Here is a 14,465-nt window from a genome sequence, read left to right as displayed (position 1 = left end):
CACTGTAAAGCAATTATACTCCAATAAAGATGTTAACAATAACACAAAAATCATCCAACAAACAAAAGCCCAGGACCAGATGACTTCACAGGCGAATTCTATCAAATATTTAGAGAAGAGCTAACATGCTTACTTCTCAAACTCTTCCAAAATATAGCAGAGGGAGGAACACTGTCAAAGTCATTCTACGAGGCCACCCACCATCACCCTGATAACAAAACCAGACAAAGATATCACAAAGAAAGAAAACTACAGGCCAATATCACTGATGAACATAGATGCAAAAATCCTCAACAAAATACTAGCAAACAGAATCCAACAGCACATACACCATGATCAAGTGGGGTTTATCCCAGGAATGCAGGAATTCTTCAATATAAGGAAAGCAATCAATGTGATAAACCATATTAACAAATGAAAGGAGAGAAACCATATGATCATCTCAGCAGATGCAGAAAAAGCTTTCAACAAAATTCAACACCCATTTATGATAAAAATCCTGCAGAAAGTAGGCATAGAGGGAACTTTCCTTCACATAATAAAGGCCATATATGACTAACCCACAGCAGACATCGTCCTCAATGGTGAAAACCTGAAACCATTTCCACTAAGATCAGGAATAAGACAAGGTTGCCCATTCTCACCACTATTATTCAACATAGTTTTGGAAGTTTTAGCCACAGCAATCAAAGAAGAAAAAGAAATAAAAGGAATCCAAATCGGAAAAGAAGAAATAAAGCTGTCACTGTTTGCAGATGACATGATACTATACATAGAGAATCCTAAAGAAGCTACCAGAAAACTACTAGAGCTAATCAATGAATATGGTGAAGTAGCAAGATACAAAATTAATGCACGGAAATCTCTAGCATACCTATACACTAATGGTGAAAAATCTGAAAGTGAAATTTAGAAAACCTTCCCATTTACCACTGCAACACAAAGAATGAAATATCTAGGAATAAACCTACCTAGGAGACAAAAGACGTGTATGCAGAAAATTATAATACACTGATGAAAGAAATTAAAGATTATACAAATAGATGGAGAGATATACCATGTTCTTGGATTGAAAGAATCAACATTGTAAAAATGACTCTACTACCCAAAGCAATCTATACATTCAATGCAATCCCTATCAAACTACCACTGGCATTTTTCACAGAACTAGAACAAAAAATTTCACAATTTGTATGGAAATGCAAAAGACCCCAAACAGCCAAAGCAATCTTGAGAAAGAAAAACGCAGCTGGAGGAATCAGGCTCCCTGACTTCAGACTCTGCTACAAAGCTACAGTAATCAAGACAGTATGGTACTGGCACAAAAACAGAAATATAGATCAATGGAACAGGATAGAAAACACAGAGATAAACCCATGCACATATGATCACCTTATCTTTGATAAGGCAGGCAAGAATATACAGTGGAGAAAAGACAGCCTCTTCAATAAGTGGTGCTGGGAAAACTGGACAGGTTCATGTAAAACTATGAAATTAGAACACTCCCTGACACCATACACAAAAAATAAACTTAAAATGGATTAAAGACCTAAATGTAAGGCCAGACACTATCAAACTCTTAGAGGAAAACATAGGCAGAACACTCTATGACATAAATCATAGCAAGATCCTTTTTGACCCACCTCCTGGAGAAATGGAAATACAAACAAAAATAAACAAATGGGACCTAATGAAACTTAAAAGCTTTTGCACAGCAAAGGAAACCATAAACAAGACCAAAAGATAACCCTCAGAATGGGAGAAAATATTTGCAAATGAAGCAACTGACAAAGGATTAATCTCCAATATTTACAAGCAGCTCAATATCAAAACAACAAACAATCCAATCCAAAAATGGGCAGAAGACCTAAATAGACATTTCTCCAAAGAAGACAAACAGATTGCCAACAAACACATGAAAAGATGCTCAACATCATTAATCATTAGAGAAATGCAAATCAAAACTACAATGAGATATCATCTCACACTGGTCAGAATGGCCATTATCAAAAAATCTATAAACAATAAATGCTGGAGAGGGTGTGGAGAAAAGGGAACACTCTTGCACTGCTGGTGGGAATGTAAATTGATACAGCCACTATGGAGAACAGTATGGAGGTTCCTTGAAAAACTAAAAATAGAACTACCATACGACCCAGCAATCTCACTACTGGGCATATACCCTGAGAAAACCATAGTTCAAAAAGAGTCATGTACCACAGTGTCCACTGCAGCTCTACTTACAATAGCCAGGATATGGAAGCAACCTAAGAGTCCATCAACAGATGAATGGATAAAGAAGATGTGGCACATATATACAATGAAATATTACTCAGCCATAAAAAGAAACAAAATTGAGTTATTTGTAGTGAGGTGGATGGACCTAGAGTCTGTCATACACAGTGAAGTACGTCAGAAAGAGAAAAACAAATACCGTATGCTAAAACATATATATGGAATCTAAGAAAAAATAAAAAAGGTCATGAAGAACCTAGGGGCAAGACGGGAATAAAGCACAGACCTACTGGAGAAGGGACTGGAGTATATGGGGAGGGTGAAGGGTAAGATGTGACAAAGTGAGAGAGTGGCATGGACATATATACACTACCAAATATAAAATAGATAGCTTGTGGGAAGCAGCCGCATAGCACAGGGAGATCAGCTCGGTGCTTTGTGACCACCTAGAGGGGTGGGACAGGGAGGGTGGCAGGTAGGCAGACACAAGAGGGAAGAGATATAGGAACATATGTATATGTATAACTGATTCACTTTGTTATAAAGCAGAAACTAACACACCATTGTAAAGCAATGATATTCCAATAAAGATGTTAAAAAAAAAAAAAAGACTGCTTTGGCTATTCAGGGTCTTTTGTATCTCCATACAAACTTTAAGATTTTTTGTTCTAGTTCTGTAAAACATGCCATTGGTAATTTGACAGCGATTGAATTGAATCTGTAGATTGCTTTGGGTAGTATAGTCATTTTCACAATGTTGATTCTTCCAATCCAGAAACATGGTATATCTGTCCATCTGTTTGTATCACATTTAGTTTCTTTCATCAGTGTCTTATAATTTTTGCATACAGGTCTTTTGTCTCCTTAGGTAGGTTTATTCCTAGGTATTTTACTCTTTTTGTTGCAGTGGTAAATGGGAGTGTTTCCTTAATTTCTCTTTCAGATATTTCATCATTAGTGAGTGTACAGGAATGCAAGAGATTTCTGTGCATTACTTTTGTATGCTGCTACTTCACCAAATTCATTGATTAGCTATAGTAGTTTTCTGGTAGCATCTTTACGATTCTCTATGTATAGTACCATGTCATCTGCAAACAGTGACAGCTTTACTTCTTGTTTCCCAATTTGGATTACTTTTATTTCTTTTTCTTCTCTGATTGCTGTGGCTAGGCTAAAACTTTGGAGGTAATTTTTAATTGTCAATAGACCAAAAGAACTGATACATGTTGAAACAGAGGTAGTGAGGATTCTTGATAGTCTGAAAATTTTGCCTGAGGAAAATTATGGGGAGTCCAATAGTTATTCTTTAAATTTGGGGAACATTATTCTCTTGAGTAGAGGGTAAGATTTCAAGCTCCAAAGCTTAAATAAAACCAAAATCCTTCAAATGAGCTTAAAGCAGCACTTAGCACAATACATTTTTAGGTCCCTGTGTGCAAAAAATTTCTAATACTCTAAAAAATACAGTTGAGTGTTTTTACCTGAAGCTGGAGTCACAAGAAGTTTGTATCCACCAAATTTCCCTCTTGGAGCCTTCCATGAAATCTGGATACTATCATGAGATAATACATTATATCTTAACCTTGTGGGTGGAGCCACTGAAAAGGAAAAACAAAAATTTTTTAAATTTTGAAACTTTTAAACTTCCACTGTTAAGTTGAAAAGCCAAAGTAATGTAATCAGAATACGCAAGACTTCATGTTCTTTCTACAACTGCATTAGTGAGTTGATCAGTTTGCAAAATAACACAAACTCAAAAGCATTTGTTTCTTACTCAGGAGATAAGCATTTGCCAAGTAGTACTGATCTTGTGACAAACAACTATGACTTAGGGTTAGAATTTAATACCTTAGTCCAGCTTAATAATTGAAGCCAACCTTGTAAAATGTTTTTATTATGTTATAAGGATGAATTTTTGTACTTGGAATACAAAAGCTTTTGTAATCTACTCTAGTGGGATCTGTTTTATGTCTTTAGGTTTTTCACTTTATTAATTGAGTACTTTTTATATGATAATTTAAGGTCATTACAGAATATTATAGTAATAAGATCTTCATTTAAAAACATTTTGAGAAAGAGATTGTAAAGGACCAAAATAAAAAATAATAATAATAATAAAAGATAATTGCTTTATAAACTTGAATTCATTCTTCACGTGTAGCTGATTTATACCTTTCAGAAAGACACACAGCACATGGTCATGAATCATCCCAGCATATTTAATCTTTCCTGATAGATCACAAAATAGGTCGGTCTATATTACTTTTTGTGTAAGTCATTCAAACTTCAAAACATATCTTTGGAACTCTACAGCAGTGCTCCAGAATTTCTAAAGAAATATTTTCGTAAGAAGATTTTTACTATATAATATATAAATTAGTTTGTCACAAAAGAAAATTTAATGCTTAACAGAAAAGTTAGCACTTATTACCCACTTTTATGCCTGGCCTTTCTTTCCCACTTTAGGACACAGAGTCTGGGGAAGGAAACAAACATTCTTCTTAATAGGTATATAGCATAATACGGGGTTTGGACATTAGTTTGATTCCCAGTTCTGTCACTTATTAGATGAATAAGCTTGAGCAAGAGACTGTTTCTTCCAACGCCTTATCTTTAGAAAAGGTGACAGCAATACTTTCTGCACAGGATAAGTGAAAATGTTAAAGAAGATAACGGATATAACGCATTATGATAGGTGGCCAATAAATGTTTGTTCCCCTCCTCTTTTACTTCATCTAATGGATGATCTCAAAAGCTTATTTAATATTCACAAAAATACATTGCTATCCCAATTTTATATATAAGGGATACAAGGAGAAGCTAAGAGATTCATCCAAGTTCACATACTGGTGCATGGCACTCTCTGACCTCAAACAAAATGCTCTGTTTCTTCGGGAGAAGATTTATATTCAGAAGTCACCCTTCACTTAGCTAGAAGAATGAGTAATTTAACACTACAAACTCTCCACTCATCTGAAATCAGCGAGAACTGAAGGACACAATCTTAAGAGTAGTATTCTCTCTCTACTTGCCATTTACTACCTCTTAGCAGAGGATGCTAGTCACACAAAACAAAAACACAAGCTTCCCATTCTCAATATGACTTGAATGAAAAAGTCTACATTTCTCTGGCTTATGGGAAAATATGGATTTATCATAAGAACTGTTATGTTGAACTAGAAAAGGAAGTTGGCTAAACCTAACATTTGGATGAACAGAGAAACTATTACTGTTTGGCTTCGACTGGAACTTGGGGAGAAAAATGTATTTATAGATAGGTTCTTATTACTTGTGGAAGAAAATTAAAAATAAAAGTTTTTAAATGTTAAACAACACATCCAGTTTCTGAGCCAAATCTTGCCAGTGGGCTGGTAGACATCCTTGGCCAAGCTTATCGCAAAGTCCTCATTTTTGCTCGTTTTTTTAAAAACTGAGTACACAGTATAAAGGTTACTAAAGGCCTGACAGAGGCTTCTGGTGTGTGTGTTTTTTTGTTTTTTGTTTTTTGTTTTTCGGTACGCGGGCCTCTCACTGTTGTGGCCTCTCCCGTTGCCGAGCACAGGCTCCGGACACGCAGGCTCAGCAGCCATGGCTCACGGGCCCAGCCGCTCCGCGGCATGTGGGATCTTCCTGGACCGGGGCACGAACTCGTGTCACCTGCATCGGCAGGCGGACTCTCAACCACTGCGCCACCAGGGACGCCCCTCTGGTGTGTATTTTTAAGCATTTCTAATGATTTCTAGCTTTGTTTTAATTGAACTTAGTTTTTGAAATCTACTATTTGTATTACTGGGATCTGCCTTTTTTTTTTCTTTTTTTTTGGCCACACTTCACAGCTTGTGGGATCTTCCCAGGCCAGGGATTGAACCCAGGCCACTGCAATGAAAGCCCAGAATCCTAACCAGTAGGTCACCAGGGAAGTCTGGGATCTGCACTTTTATTTTTGATTTCTGCTAATTCTTATAAAGTATGTCAGGGGTTGGCAAACTACCACTCATGGGCCAAATCTGGCCCATTGCCTGCTTTTATAAATAAAGTTTTATTGGAACACAGCCATGCTGATTTGTTTACATATTGTCTGTGGCTTATTTCACACTGCAATGGCAAAGTTGAGTAGTTGTGATAGATACCGTATAGCCCACAATGCCTGGAATATTTATTATCTGGCCTTTTGCAGAAACAGTATGCTAACCTCTGAAATAAGTGCACAATATATATAAAGTGTGCAAAGTGACATTACTAGATAAACATGGTAATCCTGAAAAAATGGCAGCGTTGGGGCTGAAAGAGTCATTCATCAGTAGAGCAAGGAAGTCTAAATGTGATAAAGTGTTTAAGGAGTGCTAATGTCTAATGTTTGGAATTTAAGGCTGTAGAAAAGTCAGATGCAAGAAACAGCACGCCCTTCAAAGTGAGGCTCACTTGTTTGGAAAGGAATGGAACTTCACTCTTTGCATGGTCAAATAGTTTTAAAACACTTGGAGTTAATGACCATACTTCCAACTACTTCCTGCAACACACAGGGATCAGTTGGGAAGAAAAATTCTCTCTTGTTTTAAGCACTGGCTTTGTTATAATTTGTTACAGCAGCAATAGAGAACTAACACAGTCAGTATTAAAAGGTATACAGGAAACTAACTCTCTCCTCCTAATCAACCTAATGCACTTTACCTCTTAGTCTCTCCATGTAATTCTTAACTTTCCCTCTACAGAGAATGTGAACCTCCATTGACCCAAATAACTGTTTATATCTGGATTATTCCAGTATTTTCTTTTCAAGACAAGTTATTAAATGAATTGGAACACAGAGAATATAATGGTGTGTTGGTTGTAGGGAAAAAATATGTATAGCATGACAGAATGGTGGCACCAATACTGTCTCAGAACTTCACAGTAAAGCTATACTTGGTTCTAGCAGTGTTTGTTTTGGATGGTTACAAAAAGGAAACACTAAAGATAAAGTAGCTGTCACTTAAAAACTTCAAAGCATATACATTTGAGACTTTGCATAGGGGCTAGATTTCACTTTATAGAGACCTCTGTGTTAACACATTTACCCATACTTTTTGCTGTTATTAGTAGTCAAATATATTTGGAAGTTTGAGAATATTTTCTTTACTACTGTTTTCACCATCTTTGTAATAGATCATGAGATTATAACATTTTAGATTCTAAGCAAGATAAAGAGAACTCTCTAGCATATCCCAGAGTAAATTTCCCTCAAATTTTAATTTCTCCTATTTCTAAAACAATACTTTTAATACACTTACCAATACATTTAATTAAAAAATGACTGAGATAAAAAGTTAAGGTCTTCTGTTATTTGTTTGTGGTTTTTAAGACCACTTGGAAATATAATACAAATACTTCTCTGCTGTTTAAAGGTTTTTTGCTTAATAAATACAATAGTTTATTCCACCAGTATAGCACCCTAAACTATGTTTTGAAGGGGAAAACACTCTCAGTGCCCATACTGCTTCATTTCTATCAGTCAGAGATTTTTGGTTGCAAATAAAAGAAACTTTCTCTGGCCAATTTAAGCAAAAAATGTATTTACTGGTAGATAATGAAGTAGGTCATATAATTATAGTAAAAGTTAAATAGGCTTTGAAAGTATAGGAATCTGGGAACACTCTGGATACAGTTTCTAGGAACTAGTGACCATTTTTTCTTAGGGCATGTCTTTGGAATGAAATGCCTGGAGCTATTTTCCATCCTTCCATCACTGGACACAAGTTTCAGATTCTTGGGAGAGTTGGCCTGACTGGTTTGAGTCATTTTCTCACCCCTTAGCCCAGAGAGGAAGTCTGGTGGATACAGCAGCCAAGGCTCTGTGTGGTGGTGGAGGGAGTGTTGTTCCTTGGACGAAAACCAAGAGACTGTTAGAGAAGCAAGAGGCAGACTTCCCTGGTGGTGCAGTGGTTAAGAATCTGCCTGCCAATGCAGGGGACAGGGGTTCGAGCTCTGGGTCCAGGAGATCCCACATGCCACAGAGCAACTAAGACCATGCGCCACAACTACGGAGCTGGCACTCTAGAGCCCATGAGCCACAACTACTGAAGCCCGCGTGCCTAGAGACCGTGCTCTGCAACAAGAGAAGCCACCACAATGAGAAGCCCACGCACTGCAACGAAGAGTAGCCCCTGCTCGCCGCAATTACAGAAAGCCCGCGCGCAGCAACAAAGACACAACTCAGCCAATAAATAAATAAATAAATAAATAAATAAATTTATATAAAAAAAAGAAAAGTGAGAAGGGAGGTGATCATGAGTAGGGAAGAACAGAATATCTTCATTTCAGTGTTCCTTTGTAAAAAGTAGTGTTTCAAAAATTAACGAGAGTATTCCATTAGAAAGATTTCAGATGAGGTGAGTTGAACTGAAGTGAAAGAAAGGAAGGAAGGAAGGGAGGGCAGAAAATTAGTCCTTTAATACATATTCGTATTAATAAAATTTCTTAAGTACCTGATAACAATGAGTCTTTGACAGAAGACATAAACATTCCTTTTCTGCCTACAAGATTTGATTTCTATGAGAATGATTGCAGTGAAACTCTCTGAGTTTTTTAAATTTTATTTTATTTTTTTAACATCTTTATTGGAGTATAATTGCTTTACAATGGTGTGTTAGTTTCTGCTGTATAACAAAGTGAATCAGCTATACCTATACATACATCCCCATATCTCTTCCCTCTTGTGTCTCTCTCCCACCCTGCCTAGACCACCCCTCTAGGTGGACACAACGCACCAAGCTGATCTCCCTGTGCTATGCGGCTGCTTCCCACTAGTGATCTATTTTACATTTGGTAGTGTATATATATCCATGCCACTCTCTCACTTTGTCCCAGCTTACCCTTCCCCATCCCTGTGTCCTCAAGTCCATTCTCTATGTCTGCATCTTTATTCCTGTCCTGCCCCTAGGTTCCTCAGAACCTTTTTTTTTTTTTTAGATTCCATATATATGTGTTAGCACATGGTATTTGTTTTTCTCTTTCTGACTTACTTCACTCTGTATGACAGTCTCTAGGTCCATCCACCTCACTACAAATAACTCAATTTTGTTTCTTTTTATGGCTGAGTAATATTCCATTGTATATATGTGCCACGTCTTCCTTATCCATTCAACTGTCAATAGACACTTAGATTGCTTCCATGTCCTGGCTACTGTAAATAGAGCTGCAGTGAACATTGTGGTATGTGACTCTTTTTGAATTATGGTCTTCTCAAGATATATGTCCACTAGTGGGATGGCTGGGTAGTATAGTAGTTCTATTTTTTGTTTTTTGAGGAACCTCCACACTGTTCTCCATAGTGGCTGTATCAATTTCCATTCCCCCCCAACAGGGCAAGAGGGTTCCCCTTTCTCCACACCCTCTCCAGCATTTATAGTTTGTAGATTTTTTGATGATGGCCATTCTGACTAGTGTGAGGTGATACCTCATTGTAGTTTTGATTTGCATTTCTCTAATGATTAATGATGTTGAGCATCCTTTCATGTGTCTGTTGGCAATCTGTATATCTTCTTTGGAGAAATGTCTATTTAGGTCTTCTGTCCATTTTTGGATTGGGTTGTTTGTTTTTCTGATATTGAGCTGCATGAGCTGCTTGTAAATTTTGGAGATTAATCCTTTGCCAGTTCCTTCATTTGCAAATATTTTCTCCCATTCTGAGGGTTGTCTATTTGTCTTGTTTATAGTTTCCTTTGTTGTGCAAAAGCTTTTAAGTTTCATTAGGTCCCATTTGTTTGTTTTTATTTCCATTTCTCTAAGAGGTGCATTACAAAGGATCTTGCTGTGATTTATCTCATAGAGTGTTCTGCTTGTTTTCTTCTTTATAGTGTCTGGCCTTACAATTAGGTCTTTAATCCATTTTAAGTTTATTTTTGTGTATGGTTTTAGTGAGTGTTCTAATTTCATTCTTTTACATGTAGCTGTCCAGTTTTCCCAGTACCACTTATTGAAGAGGCTGTCTTTTCTCCATTGTATATTCTTGCCTCCTTTATCAAAGATAAGGTGACCATATGCACGTGGGTTTATCTCTATGCTTTCTCTCCTGTTCCACTGATCTATATTTCTGTTTTTGTGCCAGTACCATACTGTCTTGATTAATGTAGCTTTGTAGTATAGTCTGAAGTTAGGGAGCCTGATTCCTACAGCTCCGTTTCTCTTTCTCAAGATTGCTTTGGCTATTTGGGGTCTTTTGTGCTTTCATAGAAATTGTGAAATTTTTTGTTCTAGTTCTGTGAAAAATGCCATTGGTAGTTTGATAGGGATTGCATGGAATCTGTAGGTTGCTTTGGGTGGTATAGTCATTTTCACAATGTTGATTCTTCCAATCCAAGAACATGGTATATCTGTCCATCTATTTGTATCATCTTTAATTTCTTTAATCAGTGTCTTATAGTTTTCTGAATACAGGTCTTTGTCTCCTTAGGTTGGTTTATTCCTAGGTACTTTATTCTTTTTGTTGCAGTGGTAAATGGGAGTGTTTCCTTAATTTCTCTTTCAGATTTTTCATCCTTAGTGTATAGGAATGCAAGAGATTTCTGTGCATTACTTTTGCATCCTGCTACTTTACCAAATTCATTGATTAGCTCTAGTAGTTTTCTGATGCATCTTTAGGATTCTCTATATATAGTATCATGTCATCTGCAAACAGTGACAGTTTTACTTCTTCTTTTCCAATTTGGATTCCTTTTATTTCTTTTTCTTCTCTGATTGCTGTGGCTAAAACTTCCAAAAATATGTTGAATAATAGCGGTGAGAGTGGGCAACCTTGTCTTTTTCCTGATCTTAGTGGAAATAGTTTCAGTTTTTCACCACTGAGAACGATGTTGGCTGTGGGTTTGTCATATATGGCCTTTATTAGGTTGAGGTAAGTTCCCTCTATGTCCACTTTCTAGAGGGTTTTTATCATAAATGGGTGTTGAATTTTGTCAAAAACTTTTTCTGCATCTATTGAGATGATCTTATGATTTTTATCCTTCAGTTTGTTAGTATGGTGTATCACATTGATTGATTTGCGTATATTGAAGAATCCTTGCATTCCTGGGATAGACCCCACTTGATCATGGTGTATGATGCTTTTCATGTGCTGTTGGATTCTGTTTGCTAGTATTTTGTTGAGTATTTTTGCATCTATGTTCATCAGTGATATTGGCCTGTAGTTTTCTTTTTTTGTGGCATCTTTGTCTGGTTTTGGTATCAGTGCAATGATGGCCTCATAGAATGAGTTTGGGAGTGAGAGAAGGAGAGAAGGATAGGTGTTTGAGAAGGAGAGGTGTTAGCTCTTCTCTAAATGTTTGATAGAATTCGCCTGTGAAGCCATCTGGTCCTGGGATTTTGTTTGCTGGAGATTTTTAATCACAGTCTCAATTTCAGTGCTTGTGATTGGTCTGTTTGTATTTTCTATTTCTTCCTGGTTCTGTCTCGGAAGGTTGTGCTTTTTAAGAATTTGTCCATTTCTTCCAGGTTGTCCATTTTATTGGCATATAGTTGCTTGTAGTAATCGCTCATGATCCTTTAAATTCTTTGAGTTTAAAGAGAATCTTCCCTCTCAAAAAATACAGCACAACAAAATAAAAATACCCCTGTACTTTCAGTAACAAGGCTAACCCTGCAGTCGAAGAAGGTAACAACTGGACCCTCCTTGGTCTTCTTGCGAAATCCCCCTTTGGGATGTTTATATATTCACAAATGTTGTAATCGGCCGTAACCCACATAGGAAGCCTGACTTCACCACACAAAAGATGAGTTTGTTGGCTCGCTCTGGGTTCTTGATGTGTGCCAGAAATCAAGCTTTACACTTAATTTTTGTCTTTAAAGATTTTAACTGACACAATTAACTTTTGAGTCAAGTTCATGCAAGCATTTATATTTATTACAGAGTTAAGTATATGTATTGAAGCACCTCCTTTGTGCTTGCAAAAAGAAAAATCATGGTTCTGGTATTAAATATACAGACACTTTTGTTCCATGAGATAAGAACAATTATTTCTCCACTGCACTTACAGTGTTTCTGTCAATCTTGCTGCCTTTGCTTTGGCACAAGTCCCAGTGCCTTCCATACAGGGAAAAAGGAGCTAACTTTGAAGTTCAAACCTGTGACCTCAGGCCTGTTTCTTTTCTTAAGTAACATATCTTCTTTTCAGTGTTTTTCCCCTAAAGGCAAAAACCTAAAGGAAATATAAACTTTGTGTCTAACCAAGATTTTCTTTTAATGATTATGGAATATTTATGCATATCTAGGCAACAGATGGGGTCCACTGATAAAAGAAAATGGTGGCATTGTTTTTTGCTAGTGGTTGTAATGGGACTGTAGTCATATAAACCATTTGTAAATTGTTTTTAAAAAAAAGTTGAATATTGATGGATTTCGTTGTTGCCTTTGCTACGCACTTTATTTCCTCAAGTAGCTCAGTTGAAGCCAATGCCACTATGGGTTCTAAAGTGCCATCCGTGTTGTCTGGGCATGATCTGTGGTATCTGGGCATGGTCAATGTTATCTTCATTACTTCTCCTGGAGGTTCAGAAGGTTGGCCTATTGACTGAAAAGATGTTGTGGGCTATAAACTCAGACCACATTTAAAGAAAAAAGCCTGGGTAGAAGATGCTACAAAGATTTCTAATCTTTAACCTAGGAATCCTGAACGTTGTTAACTTCTTTGCCCTCCTTGCGATGTCAAGACACCTGGGGTGCAGACAGAATCAGTTGGCCCTGAGAACTGACCAGACTGAAGCCTCCATTCTGCTTCTTATACTTTTCCACTCGATGCTTCCCAGGATGCCCACTTCCTGTCACCCAGGTATGAAGTGGCAGAAATATTTTGTTGACAGTCTTTTAAAGAGACAAGGCATGATCGAGATACATATATACACACCGTATAGCCCCTTATTAACAGAATTGATTTTTGCAAATTTGACTTTGCTGATTAAATTTGTATGACATATTCAGAAGCACATTAAAAATGAGCCGTTTGGGCTTCCCTGGTGGCGCAGTGGTTGAGAGTCCGCCTGCCGATGCAGGGGAAACGGGTTCGTGCCCCGGTCTGCGAAGATCCCACATGCCACAGAGCGGCTGGGCCCGTGAGCCATGGCCGCTGAGCCTGCGTGTCCGGAGCCTGTGCTCCGCCGCAGGAGAGGCCACAACAGTGAGAGGCCCGCGTACCGCAAAAAAAAATAATAATAATAATTAGCTGTTCAACCAGCTGCCACAAAATTAATATGCTCAGTCACTGGTGAGGTCGTAACCTTCATCAAAGTTGTGGCACATTTCTACAATGTAAACAGTTAGTGAAACTGAGTAAAAGCCAACATATGACCCTGCCTAAAATCACAGCTGAACCAGTGAAGCACTCTTAAGGTAAATAAAATAAAAAATGATAATCAGAACCAAAATGGCCAGACTCCCACACCCTAATGATTATATTCAACTTTTCCATTACCTTGACCCTGGACATTGGTGCAAAAATAAGTAATTGCCAAAAAAGCTGGAAACAGCCAATGCTGCATCTTGCACTGAAAAATCTTCATTTTATTTCCTGTTTTTCACATGGGATGTAACAGCAGTCCTAGAAACAGAGAACACAGGTATTTTGAGAAGACTTAAATTATATGCAGTCGTCTGAGACAAACAAGCCAACATGTATTAGTATTGTCAGGAAGTAACTCATGCCTTAGGGCATTGTATATTTCACTCTAAAAGGTATACTGATAAAAGAAAGATTTTTGAGAAGATGCTGTAAATGAGAGAATTATTAGAAATATTTGGGCAAGAAGTTCAGAAGGTACTCTGTGACTCTTTTGCAAGGCAAAAATAGCACAATGAATTTCCCAGATGGATAAATTCCAAAAGTTGGCCTGAAATGAGCATTATAATCAGACAGTTACAACTCCCTTGCCAGTCATAAGTATAGATATACAGGACGATTCTTCTAGTGATCAAGGAGCATTTGAAAAACCACTTTGTGCGATTATTAAATCATCACTGAGCTTTCACTTCATTGGGCTGAATAACCCTTAATCTTTTCATCTTTGCTTATAATTTTTTTCTCCATATGTGTGAATCTAAAACTCTTCTAAGATCATCCTTTTCATTAGAATATCAATAAAAGAAAAGCTCCAAGAAAAGGTGAAAGAAATGAAAAAGGGGGAAATTAAGGAAGGAAAAGAAGGAAGGAGGGAGGGTAGGAAGGAGGGAGGGAAAGAAGGGTGTGAATGTTTGGGGTTAATTT

At 37.3% G+C, this 14,465-nt stretch overlaps 1 protein-coding gene across 1 annotated transcript in view; it reads right to left on the bottom strand.

Annotated features, from left to right (window-relative positions):
* Positions 1-14,465, bottom strand: part of COL14A1 (collagen type XIV alpha 1 chain) — a gene marked incomplete at its 3' end in the record, with an annotated part of 266,456 nt that overhangs the window by 211,787 nt on the left and 40,204 nt on the right. Inside the window, exons 4-5 of the mRNA XM_082858482.1 lie at positions 13,677-13,802; positions 3,717-3,833 (exon numbers count right to left, since the gene is read on the bottom strand). Of these exons, the coding sequence (XP_082714608.1) occupies positions 3,717-3,833; positions 13,677-13,764 (205 nt within the window). The 5' untranslated portion in view covers positions 13,765-13,802. The remainder of the gene's footprint in view (positions 1-3,716; positions 3,834-13,676; positions 13,803-14,465) is intronic.

The sequence above is a fragment of the Leucopleurus acutus genome, assembly GCF_964270905.1.
Source record: "Leucopleurus acutus genome assembly, chromosome: 17".
Classification (NCBI taxonomy): Eukaryota; Metazoa; Chordata; class Mammalia; order Artiodactyla; family Delphinidae; genus Leucopleurus; species Leucopleurus acutus.
The sequence above is the reverse complement of the archived record's forward strand: the minus strand, read 5'-3'. Positions and strand labels throughout refer to the sequence as shown.